Raw genomic sequence first — 13,821 nt, 5'->3', positions numbered from 1 at the left:
AAAATTGCGTGGTTCATTATCTCGTTCGGACGCTCTGAAATTTCATTTCCTGGTAACTCAGTTAGCTACCAGAATCAAGAATTTTCGTAAATAAAAAAGTTGATCGTCTCATCGAGATTAAGCTACTCACGAAAAATTAGCTTGTTAGTAATCAGGTGTACAAAATGTTTTAGGGATCCCTAACTATTAATTTTTAGAAATCCCACGGATGTTATGGACTTTTTCGGGATAAAAAGTGGCGTAAATGTTGCTAAATAACCTCCGCTATCTTCAATTGAAAGTCCTATTCTAATTATAGTTTTTCTGTATAGATATTAAATATTAGCCCGAACCAACAGACAGACAAACATTTTAAATTTTAAAAATCTTTAAGCTTAATTAAGTTTTGGTATCGTGTAATTAACACAATGAAAATACTTATTATAACTCTTTGAAGAAAACCATAGATAATACACATAAACTGCTAAAGAAAACACAGTTAATTAACATTCACATAACATTCTGTTAAACGCCATCTCTTTGCGGTGCGAACGCTGTGAGATCAATTCGAATTTCGAACCGCGACCTGTAGAGCGCGCTTTGTATTTTGAGCGCTACTAGCGACATCTATTGTCAAGTTTTAGAAATAGAGTTTTACCTTTTCGTTTTTTATTTGGGCGCTAGTGGTCTTCGTGCAGGCAACGAATATTGTTATTGTCTTTTGCTGTTTAAATTAAACATTTAAATAAATAATCCAATGAATTAAAATAAGAAAATTGTTGTATTGTAACAAATTATTAAAATATTTTTATCTATATTTTATACAACAACAGATTTGATAGATCAACCTGTAGGTAGTTATGTAAATGTCTAACTTATTTTCATTTAATTTTTTTATTTATAAATAAAAGTTTTTTCCAATCACACATAAATTTGATAGCACCTAATATGTTAATGATAGCACCTATAATAAGTTTTCGATAAATTCGCACTACAACTTATAATCCTCGGTAGTATAGTGGTAAGTATCCCCGCCTGTCACGCGGGAGACCGGGGTTCGATTCCCCGCCGGGGAGGCAAATTTTTTATGGATATTTAATCAATGTTTTATTTCATTTTTTACTAAGTACAATAAAATATTATTTGTAAGGTTAATAAATATCTATACAATCTGTAGCTAAGCAGATTACCGTTAGTATCATTTTCCAAACTTAAATTTTTGGTCCATTAAAAATGATTCTAACCACTGTAAGCTAATTCACTATCTTTGACACTATCTAGTTTACATAATATAAATACGAAATTGAGATTCTATGTAACAAAATGTCATCCGATGCTCACTGGTGGATATCATACAGTATGTAGATGATATTTTGTCAATTGATTTGATGCTTATTTTAACAGGTTGATAACAAAGACCAAAATAGAGAATAGGCCACTAAATCTGATGATCATGAATTAATTCGAAATAATATTGTAAATACGTAATATCGCACCCCTACATCAAAACTGTTTCCACCTCAACGAAAACTTACTCTTTGATCTTAATACCAATTACCAACTCAAAATACTACATTAAGATGATTATGTGATTGAAACTAACATTAGTAAAAAAATCAATTAAACCGATGTTAGTGAAAATAATCATTATTTTTGGTCCAATTATTATTAACACAAAACTGTAGTAAGTTAAAAAATCAATTTTTAGCGGTTCTAAAGTCACGATTCGAAAATTAAAAACATTGCATTTTGTAAAATTTTATTTTCTGGTAAAGTTAATTTTTCTTGATTTTTGAAATAAGTGCTATTTTTAACCGACTTTTAAAAAAGGTGGAGGTTCTCAATTCGAGTCTATGTTTTTTTAGTTGGAACAGTTTGAATGTAGAGGTGCGATATGTATACGAACATACTGAGAACAGAACCAGACCCAACCCGACTAGACGCGACCCGACTCGAACAAACTTAACCAGAAAAGGACCCAACCCGAACGAACTTGACCCGGTTCGCAGTTGATAAACTGACTGTGACCTATATCAATGCCTATACATTGGACAGGACAGGAGTTTTTTTTTTAATTATTGATGGTAATCGTGGTGATTTGTTGGTCGCAGGTGTGAAGAGTCGGTGTGATGGTGCGGGCGGCGGTGCTCCTGCTGGCGGTAGCACTGTGCCGCGCCGCCACACTCGACTCCGAGCTGGGCGTCGGCAAGTCCATCAACATATTCATGAGGTAACCATATCATGCGTCTGACCGACGCGTCGCAGTGTGAAGAGTCGGTGTGATGGTGCGGGCGGCAGAAGGGAATTTGCTATTGTATAAGATTAAGAAATCTAGTGCAGGATTTATAGCTTGAAGAGCTCCAGGGTGCCCGCGGTATTCCAGTACTATCAATGTCCTTTCTCAAAGAAGCTACTGAGAATTCCTGGCATAATAATATAACAAATATTCTTTTGTAAGTGATTTAGTTATAGTCATTTTGTATAGTAGTAAAACAGAGCCACATATCGCTTAAAACAAGAACGGAATTCGTAAAACGACACACGTTCATATAAGTATGGTTTCAAGTTGTAATAATTTGTCATCGAACCGTTAAATCACCTGAGAATTTTTATAGTCCTTTGTCTTTGGGAATTAGGCATCTAACCTAACGGTACTTGGTTCTTCCGCACACTTAAGCTACATACAGTGCAATCAGTTAATTATGACATGAAAGGGAATAGACGTAAACGTCATATTAAGCGGACGTCACACAAAGCATTTTTGTAAAAACAAAATCAATCTTCTTTTATTCGGTAATTATTTTGATAGAGAAACATAGCATATTAAATGAGTCTGAGTCTTCATTTCCTAATGTGCACCTTCCTCCTCAATTATAAATGCTTTACGACGTTGAAATGACATTTTTTTAGGATATCGCTAAAACAGTGTCAAATATGTTAACTTACTGAGATTCAAAACAAAACGAGCCATGTGCCGAATCAACGAACATTGCCGAAGGTGTAAAGAATCACGTCGCTCACTATAAAATGCACAAAATTCATTCTAAACGGTCAAAATTTATTAAAAATGGATCATACTAAGCGACATGTCAATATAAGCGAAGTCTCCGACTTTGTTACAAAGAATTTTATATGAAAACCAAACTTTGTTTTATAATTACGTCATGACAAGCGGTTGGTCAATACCTATATTTACCAACATATTGATCGGAGTCATAATAAACGGATTCTACTACTTTCAAAACCCACACGTGTATATTTGATTAAAAATTAAATAATGCTGGACTATAAAACATTAAAATAATAAAACAATCAACATTAGCGCCATTAAATAAAAACCAAGTAAACAACACCATGTAAGGCTGCACTCACATTACAATTACATAGAATTTAAACAATTCAATGCAATTCATATTTCATAGCAATTAAAATTACCATATTCGTTTGGTATACCGACATACCAAGTGCCAGCTGATATAACTTTGCTTTTTAAATGTCAATATAGGGTTGACACATAAATTGTCTTTTCCTTTACACTTCGCTTTTGTGTAGTTTTTTCTTTTATCACAATACAGCATCCCTAAAATATAATCCCGTTTTTCTTTTGGAACCAATGATTTATTATTTATATATTTATTTCAGCCACTGACGAACAAGTGATCTAACATACCTGCAGAGCTAACGGCTTAAGAGCCGATAAAATTGATCGTGTGTCATGCACATCGCGACTTTTATCGGCTGTCAAGCCGTTAGCGCTGCAGGCATGTGCGATTAATTGATCGCCAGTGGCTGACATAACGCCATCTATTTTAATAATAATAATAATAATAATAATAATAGTTTATTTAAAGGTAAAAACCCAGTGTAAAACAAACAATAATATTAACAATACAAAAATAGCAAAAATAGTAATTAAAATTGACATTACACTAATTTAATTGTCTAACTAGTATAGGTACATATTCGTATGTTCTGCTACTTTCTATTAGGCTCTTGGTGCACTGAAAGCCAATGTTTATAGATTGAGCAGTCCAGACACTCAGCCAGCGTGGTGAGAATCTCATTTTTTGAGGATCGCAAACGGTACCAAAAATTTGCGATTCGCGATCGGATGATCGCGAAGAAGTCCGGTACTCTGGCCATCGCGAACATGCCCGACGCGCTGCAGTACCGCGGCAACTTCATCAGGATACGATACGCATCATTGTATTGTACCCTGATGTTGTTGATTGCGCGTCTGGTGTACTTGGTCCAAAGTTGACATGAGTAGAAGCATAGACAGTATGCTCTAAACAATGTCACTTTGACCTGTTCGCTGCACTTTGCAAACCGACGTGCGAGCATGTTGCATCTGACAGACAGAGCACGTCGCTCCCTCTCTATATCTTCATTGTCATTGAGATCCTCAGTCACAACGTGTCCGAGATATCTGAACCGCTCAACCCTTTCAAGTAAATTTCCTTCAAGGAACACCCCAGGGATCCTCTCTGGACCTCTGCCTGCACGGAACACCATCGTAACTGTTTTCTTGACGTTATATTTTAAGCCATGATCTAAGGCGTAACGTTCGCAGATTGCAACTAGTTTACGAAGTCCACTGATTGAGGGACTGAGAAGAACCATATCGTCCGCATAGCTAAAATTATTCATGCAGGTGGGCCCGATATGACAACCCACCTTGGCTCTTCTCAGTTCCTCGATCAGATCATTCACATACAGGCTGAAGAGGTCAGGAGAGGTCAGCCCTCCTTGGCGTACACCGCATTTTAGCTTGTATTCGCTAGATGTCGCGTCGCCCCATCTCACACTGTTTGTTTGGTTTCCATACCAATATCTCAACAGATTCACCGTTTTCACAGGAACGTTCGAATCGTGTAATTTCTCCCACAGTAAATTATAATTTACGAGATCGAAGGCACGACTCAAATCGAGGAAACACGCGTAAACCGATGTATCTCGTCTCACATAGTAGTCTACGGTTGCTTTTAAGCTGAAAATCGCTGAATCCGTCGAGAGACCAGGACGGAAACCAAACTGTGCATCACTTATTTTAATGCTACGTTTTAGGGTTGGATGTAACAACCTTTCCAGTATTTTTCCTAAAACAGTCCCTAAAGAAATCGGTCTATAGTTTTTAAGACTGGAAAGATCACCTGTTTTTATTTTTGGTATTGGAACTACCACGGTATTCATAAGCTCTTTAGGCAAATAACCAAAATTTAAGCAGGCATTAAAAAAAGTAGCCAGAGTCTGAAATATAGGATATCCAGCATAAATTATATGCTCTAAACTTAATCCGTCAAATCCTGGAGATTTGCCTTTTTTCATTTGATGAACCACAGTAGCCACGTCATCAGCAGTATAACAAACCTTGTCAGTATTATCTATAGGTTTTGTAGTAGGCATACATGTAGTACGAGCTGGTAAGGGGTTGACCTTGAAGTGGTGTGAAAATAACTCTGCAATTTTTATTCTATCATTAACACCTTCCACACTAAGAGGAACACTCGTTTTATGGTTTAAAGATTTTGTAGTTCGCCAAAATTTTACAAAGTTTTTATCGGACCTGTGCATTGCCATCGCATCTAGTTTTATTTTCTCTTCGTTATTTTGACACCACTTCAATTTATTTTTAAATATCTTACGACTTTCTAACATATTGTCATGAAGTTCACCTGAACTTGGCTTGCCATATGAACTCCACCACCCGTAATAGAATTTAGCTGTCTCATAACTGTCCCTCACGTGATAGTTCCAACCAAATACTTTTTTGGGCTTCTTCAGTGCACCTTTCGGAGTAGCGGCGCTCTTCTTAGCGCTAGTTTGTAAAATATTTACAATATTACTGTAAAAGTCGTCAATAAAATATAAATGTTGTTTACAGTTATACACTAAACAATTATCACAATGACTAGATTCATTCAAACATAATGAATTTAATTTATCACAGCAGTGCATAGCATATAGTTCAATTTGTTCGTCACTCCTATGACCCCACCTGATCCCCTGTAAGGGGTCCACACTCGTAAGGGTAACTTTACTTAATACTAATTCCATTTGACAAGTAATCACCATTGGAAAATGGTCCGACCAGTAAACACCATACTCCACATGCCCAGAATGAACCGTGTGCCGAGCAGCTTTAGTTACCACACAATGATCAAGCCATCTCCTAGTTCCATGAGCATCACTGACGTACGTGTACGTGTCAGCAGGAAGTATTTCCTTATCCACCCATAGCAAAGAATGCTCTTCACAAAAAGATTCGAGTTCGTCTCCAAAACTGGCACCAGGATGCGCGTTGAAGTCCCCAAGAATATACACGGCCTCTGCATTGCTATCATCTATTAATGCCGACATACTGGCCAGACAGTCTGTGAAAGCGACCAGATTCTCTACAGAGTCCGTAGGTAGATAGACGCTCAGGATTAAAAATTGGCGACAGTCCATATTTATTTGAACCGCAATCAATCTGTCACCTGGGCAATCTATGAAAGTGACATTTGGAAACACTGATTTCCTCCACAGCAACGCCAAACCACCGTATGGTCGTCCTTTTAAAATGCTTTGGGACGTATCGACCGAAGATTTGGCGTAACATCCAAAGTCGTCATCAATTTCATTGACGAAGTCAAGGTCGTGAGGTAGAAGCCACGTTTCCTGAAGTGCTACAATATCTGCAAAGCGACATAGGGATCTTACGTGTTCTACAGACTTTTTAACACTCCTACAGTTGAACGTCACCATATTAACTAATCTTTTATTTACTCCGTCCATTTAAGGGTTGACTAGCGACTGTTGGATATCTACGTTCTCGATAACGTCTGAAAACAAGGCCCGCTGGCCAGAAGTTCGAGTCAAGAAATTTTTCTATTTTACTCGTCGGTATAGTAACCTTAAATGAGTTAAACGACGTTTCTTTGAACTGCTTAAGTAATTCGACGCTAGAACATGTTTCACCTCTGTCCGCAATATGCTCTAATATATCCGATTCAGTAACAGATTTCGATAATCTCGAGACATACATTGAACATTGCGATTCCACCACCTGTATCTTTCCCATACTTTCCAGGGTCCCTCGCATGTTATTAATTTTGTGTTTGCGTTTTTTATTTCTTACTAACGTAAAATCGTCATCGCATACTGCTGTCAAACTTCCACTAACTTCGTTCGATTTACACCTCAAACCGACGTCAGCTGGTACACAATTATCAGCCTTAAGATTATTATGCGTAGGGGTGATATTCGCACGGCGCGAGCGTGCCGCCTTGTGCACAATATCTCTGTACGTCGGTGTGAATGACGTTTCGGCTGATTCCGACGGGCATGCTTTTTTAGCGTGTGTCACAGTTACAAGCGGTGGCGTTTTAGTGTTCACAGGAGTCATAGGCATTGAACTAACCTCGGTAGCCTTGAAGGTGTTAAATGAATTTCGTAGTTCAGTAAAATCCGCACTCATTCTCGACTGAAACTCGGACAGTTCTGTTTTCATGAAAGTCATGTCTTTCAAAAGTCTTGTTACGTCAACATAATCGAAGGAGACAGGTGGCAATTTGTTCAAATCTTTAGCAACAAAGATTGGTTGCACGTCAGGTTCCACTTCTTTTAACAGTTTTATCACATCTTTTATGTTGCGTTTTTTCTTCTCATCCCCTTTTCTTGAGATATTTCGTAATTTATCTCCGCACGCCGTATACAGAGTGTTTTTTCCAGCTTCAATTTCCTCGTCAGTAAAGTGAGTAGCACAAATTTGCACAATGCTCAACTCATCAAGCACATCTATTTTATTTTGCACAAATGTCAAGAATTCATTTATTATAACTTGACTCGCCATAACTCTTGACTTGAGCCAGCGACTTTAATAACATTACGAACGTCCGATCTGAACTACCCGCACTGAGAGAGAGATTTTAAGCTCTAGCGCACGACACTTACTACATTATAGTTATGTAATCGCATCAGCAACCCAAAAATGTGGTTAACTCAAATTGCCAGATTTTTGAGTTGAGACAGTTTTGATGTAGGGGTGCGATGTGGGAATGTTCCTATTTGCAGAAATAGGTCCACAGTTTCTCTCTCAATCTTAATGTCAGTTAACCTCCATAAATAGAGTTCGGGGAGTCCTTGGATTGATTCTTGCGGTCTAGACTAATGTCGTTCTCATTCTTATCTTAATAGGTTTGACTCATATCAAATTTAATATAAACAATATTAATTTCGTGTAGTACACGGAATAAGGGTCCAAAATATATCGATATTACTTAATAAATAAAAGTAAGAATTTCTTATAAAACTAATTAAAAAATCATGGATTTTTTAAAATTTACCAAACGTCAAAAAACTAATATAATATAGTTTAATTGATTTGGCGTTTAGTACATCAAGTAACATTGTGGCGTCACAAAATGGTCAAGTCAAACCCTCCGTTTGGTAAAGTATTAGTTAACGCGACGTCATAAAACATTTAAAATAAGTATACCATCATAGCCGACAGCGTTTTGGCTCGTACTTATCAAATAAATATTTAGAAATTAAAATTTTCATGTAATCACGATAATGAACAATTTAGAACCATTTAAAAAAAGTGTTAACTAGCCTATTATACGCTGTTTTTTTAGATATGGTTACCTCAGCATATGCATGCGAGTGGTGCCTCGCAACGACACCGATGGCTGGGTGTTCCGTGAGCCAACTGTCAGTGTGTTCCGAGACGTCGACCGGTTCGTGGTGGCGCCCAAACCGAGGCAGGCGAAGACGCTGTTCGACGGAGACTTTCATATGGAATTCTGCGATAACTTGAAACAGCTGTTGCAGGCGTACTTTAGGGATTTCAGCTTCGAAAGGTAACGAAATTGTACTGAATAGATTAGAAGCATTCTAAGCACGAGCAGAGAAGGGGAGTGTTAGTTAACTGTCAAGGACGTTCTTAACCCTACACCCATCGGTTACAAGTCCGGGTGCTCGAAGTTTTTATGTGCCATACGATGGACCCGGCACCCGCAATGTGAATCCATGGAATGCTGAAATATTCGTCTCTTTCATGATAATAGTTCTACCGAAATACTCTACATAGTTTCTTCTGAAAACAAACCCAGCCCTGCAACCTTGCTATATTATGTAATCGAAGGAAGTAAGATGTCGACTTGCTGGAAAGTCTAACACGCCGACGCTGGGAAATGCATTTAGGCATAATATACCATACCTACCATCGGAAAACAAAGTCGATTACAGTATTCTTTCCAGAGACTCGGTGGCACTTGCCGGCTAACCCAGATCATTGGAAACTCAACAGACTTGAATTCGTCTTTAGGTATAACATCACAAGATTGTTATGACATGCATAAGCATTTCGACCTTATCATTTGTTTTCTTTCCTTCCTGGCTTTGGCCTTGATTTGGTGGTTTTCCTTCAGGCATGATTGTAGTCAAGCGTAAGACGACGACAATAAGGAGACGAAGTAATGAAGCTTTCCAATAGTAAAAGGTTGTTTATATTTTCAGGTTGGAAAGGCCATGGCGCGCGTTCACAGCCGGCTGGCCGACTGACATAATGGCCCGTAACCTGGGCATTAACTCTTCCTTCATCAATGGCGACCATTGCTACGTCCTTGTGAGGGTATCGAGGTACGTTGTTAAAAGCTTTGCATTCAGAAATAAATCAATTCTAAATATTAACATTTCCACGAACAAGTAAACGTTAAAATAGTTTGAAAAATGAAAATCTTGACTAATAATAAATCAGAGAAAGAAGACGATGAAGTCCTTGTTTAATCTTGGCTCCGAGTTATCTGACTCCAGGTTCATTATCAACTGTCGGTCTTCAAAAAACTCCTGGTCACCGCAGACACTGAGATTGATACACTTGTTGTCCACAGACCATAAACACTAGGATAGAGTCGTCTATGATACCCAGTATTGCCAACCATGTTACAGACCCATATTGTAGGGATTGTTGTGCGTGAGTGAAAAAAAAAAGAACGAAATAATTTAAGTAAATATGTTGTGTTGTTAGTGCCATATCCATAGTAAAGCTGTCGTCGACAGACGACTGACAAGTTAGAATGCAATTCATTTTATGTCAAAGGGATCCGAATTATTACCCTCCTGTAACAAGTGATTTAACTGATTAGGCCAATGCAGATTTCTCTGAAAATTGGCCTCATGATTTATAATTATTTGTTTTAATTTATGTCCAATTTTCAGCTCTGTATTTGGGCCCTAGTTTACAAGCCATTGTAAATTTATAAAAATGTTCAATATTCGAATTCCAGGTTTCGAGAAACAGCCAAACTAAAAGACTTACCAACAAACATAGCTGTAGAAGACGTAGTCTATGAGGCCATAGACGAGACCTTGATAGGGGACACGGTGTCGATCGCAGACTTCGTGCGCAAATACGGGTCGCACTACATAGCGTCCTACATCACGGGTAACTCGCTCTACCAGGTGAGGGTAGTTAGGGATTTTTTGATCAATATCAACATCATCATCATCAATAACCCATATTCAGATCACTGTTGAGCACGAGTCTCTCAGAATGGGAAGATTATGGCAGATTATGGCAGATTATTATGGATTATCGTATGTATCGGACACATCGCATCAAAATTACTTTATTACTAGCTGACGCCGCGCGGTTTCAACCGCGTGGTTCCCGTTCCCGTAGGAATATAGGAATAATATACAGCCTATAGCCTTCCCCGATAAATGGGCTATCTAACACTGAAATAATTTTTCAAATCGGACCAGTAGTTCCTGAGATTAGCGCGATCAATCAAACAAACAAACAAACTATTCGGCTTTATAATATTAGTATAGCCACATGCACCTCCAACTTTTCAGTTGTGTGCATTTTAAGTAATTAAATATCACGTGTCTCAAACGGTGAAGGAAAACATTGTGAGGAAACCTGCATACCTAAGAATTTTCTTTATTCTCTACGTGTGTGAAGTCTGCCAATCCGCATTTGGCCAGCGTGATGTATTATTACCCTAACCCCTCCCATTCTGAGCAGAGAATCGTGCTCAACAGTGATTCATATTGATAAGTACAATCTTTTGTATCCACAAAGGAGGAAAACGTGTAAAATCATACGAGAAAACTGTTATAACGGTCAACGTGACCTTGTTTACAAAATACGCGGGTAGTTTACATAACACTCCAGTCTTCATTGCGCTTAGGTGAAACAGAAAACGTGAATATTAACAAATTCTCACATGAATGATTGATTTATCGTGTTAAAGAGGTAAAGTTTGTGGTATTGTAGGGGGTCTCTGGATCTCGTTATCACCCCATATTCGGCTCACTGCTGAGCTCGAGTCTCCTCTCAGAATGAGAGGGGTTAGGCCAATAGTCCATTCTGGCCCAGTGCGGATTGCCAAAATTGGCAGACTTCACACACGTAGAGAATTAAGAAAATTCTCAGGTATGCAGGTTTCCTCACGATGTTTTTCTTCACCGTTTGAGACACGTGATATTTAATTTCTTGCTTGCACACAACTGAAAAGTTAGAGGTACATGCCTTGGACCGGATTTGAACCCACACCCTCCGGAATCGTACACAGAGGTCATATCCACTGGGCTATCACGGCACTCTGGATCTACTGAACCGATTGTAGAAATTATTTTACCATCAGAAAGCTACGTTATTTGTAAGTTTTACAGGCTATATTTTTTCTTGAATACAGGCTATATTGAAACTGTCATCATCCCTATTGTACATTTTTTTTACAAGTCAGCCCTTGGTTATAATCTCACCTGATAGTAAGTGATGATGCAATCTAAAATGGAAGCGGGCTAATTTGTTACGAGGAGGATGAAAATTCACACCTCTTTCGGTTTCTACACGACATTGTACCGGAACGCTAAATTGCGGTACGTCTTTGCCGGTAGGTTGGTAACCACGACCGAAGCCTCCAGGAGGGCTATTCTGTAACGAATGGTTGTATATCTCGCATGTACAAATTTCGAATTCACCTCTTTCTCCCTTTGTCTAACATGATACTAAGTATAGAAAGAGAAAGATAGAGGTAAATTGCAAACTCGCACTTGCGAACTATACAAAACATCGTTACGTAATAGCGCTACAGGTAGACATGGACTAATTGAGAAATCGAACCCAGGACCTCCGTTTTGTAACTCCTCCGTGCATATCACTGCGCTACGGAGGCCGTCAAATGTCATGTTTAAAGCTCGTGCGGATTAACTAGACACCTGACTCGAATGATGTTTGTAGAGTGCGCGCAAGATAAGTCTGCACGCGACTACTGACGCTCTTGATGCCAGCTTTACCGCGATCTTTTTTACCCACCTAGAGATAGATAGAGATAGACGATAAGATGGCGGCGGCGGCGGATTTTTAAAGAATATTTTCCATATTATTATTTTTTTTTAAGTATGACAAATATTCCCATTCCCCTCCAACAAGTCGGCAAAGTCTGTGCTAAGAGTGGGTACGGCAATGGATCAACAGGGCGGAGATCGAACCACCACCCTTCGGTGATGAGTCCGACCGCTCTTACCATTGAGCTATTAAGGCTTTTAAAAAAAGATGAGGCTATTAATGATTGATTTGATTAGTTCTTGATTTTGGTCAAACTTATCGTGTGCACACTCTACGTGTTTGGTCATGCTTGGTAGTCAGGTGTCAAGTGAATGCGCACGAGTTATATATAGATATGCCATATGTATGTGTAATTGTGTATAGGTGTTCGTATTCTCGCGGGGCATGTACTCGCGTATCAAGGAGCGAGTAAAGTCGCGCGGCGTTGCCGACATACCGCTGAGCGAGATGAACGACTACTTCTCTCCTCTGTTCGCCGAGCATGTTGGCGCTGTCAAGGTTTGGCTCGATGGAACGAATAGGAACCAGTTTAATAACATCATCCATTTTTTTAAGTGTGTTTTACATTATTTTGACGGCCTCTGTGGCGTAGTGGTGTGCGCGGTGGATTTACAAGACGGAGGTCCTGGGTTCGATCCCCGGCTGGGCCGAATGAGAGGCCACCAGACGAAAGGGGTGTGGATTTTCTTCCCGCTCCTAACAAGTTAGCCCGCTTCCATCTTAGACTGCATCATCACTTACAATCAGGTGAAATTGTAGTCAAGGGCTAAAGTAACTAACTTGTAAAGAATAAAAAAAAAACATGGATGATGTTTATCATTTTTATAGGGGAGCTTTTAGAAACCTTTTTAGAATAAACCTTGTTAGTATCTTTAAATTACAAAAAAGGTTTAGTTTGCAAAAAAAAATTAAGTTGAATGTAAACATACAAGGTAAGTGGATTTTTTCACAAGATATGAATTAAAGTAATCTCTAAATTGATTTTCTCAAAAGCTTTCCATCAAAATATCTTCTTGTCTATTTCTTTTCACTATCATTGGCTTCAGAATTGGGTATGGATTTTAGTATCTTATCATTTCAAAATTTTCAAACTCACAATCATAATCATTTCCATTTCGAATTAAAAAAAATCCAAAAAAAAATGTCGTTTTGTTATTGAAAGAAATAGAAAAGAGGTTTTACCATCGATCCAAATGCGACCGCCAAAAGCTTAGAGTGCACGCCCTTAAAGAATTTAAAAAATTAAGTGTTCCATTTTCAAACACGTAATAAATAAAATCGTGAATCTTGTCTATGCTCTCACTCCAGGTGTTTGTGTTCTCTAGAACCGCATACTCTATGATCAAAGAAAGGCTTAAAAGCAAGGGCGTGGCGGATATCACTGCTAAGGAGTTGGAAGGATACTTCTCACCCTGGCAAGCTAAGCATATAGGACAAATTAAGGTAAAATCGACTTACTGTAGTTGTTATAAGGTTCAAATTAAATCCATTAACAACAT

General features: G+C 38.4%; 1 protein-coding gene and 1 non-coding gene across 3 annotated transcripts in view; both read left to right on the top strand.

Moving 5' to 3' along the window:
* LOC112048345 (torso-like protein) overlaps nucleotides 1–13,821 on the top strand; it is a 64,034-nt gene that overhangs the window by 46,086 nt on the left and 4,127 nt on the right. The window contains exons 2-6 of one of the 2 annotated variants that reach the window (XM_052888639.1): nucleotides 2,091–2,209; nucleotides 8,598–8,822; nucleotides 9,481–9,603; nucleotides 10,251–10,425; nucleotides 12,686–12,820. In XM_052888639.1, the coding sequence (XP_052744599.1) occupies nucleotides 2,109–2,209; nucleotides 8,598–8,822; nucleotides 9,481–9,603; nucleotides 10,251–10,425; nucleotides 12,686–12,820 (759 nt within the window). In that variant the 5' untranslated portion in view covers nucleotides 2,091–2,108. Of the gene's footprint in view, nucleotides 1–2,090; nucleotides 2,210–8,597; nucleotides 8,823–9,480; nucleotides 9,604–10,250; nucleotides 10,426–12,685; nucleotides 12,821–13,630; nucleotides 13,766–13,821 lie in introns of both variants that reach the window. The other variant, XM_052888638.1, reaches the window with a different exon arrangement.
* On the top strand, nucleotides 984–1,055 carry Trnad-guc (transfer RNA aspartic acid (anticodon GUC)). The gene has a single exon. It is a non-coding gene; the product is annotated as a tRNA-Asp (tRNA).

The sequence above is a fragment of the Bicyclus anynana genome, chromosome 23 (assembly GCF_947172395.1).
Source record: "Bicyclus anynana chromosome 23, ilBicAnyn1.1, whole genome shotgun sequence".
NCBI classification, from domain to species: Eukaryota; Metazoa; Arthropoda; class Insecta; order Lepidoptera; family Nymphalidae; genus Bicyclus; species Bicyclus anynana.
Note: the sequence above shows the minus strand (reverse complement) of the source record. Positions and strands in the feature narration are given on the sequence as shown.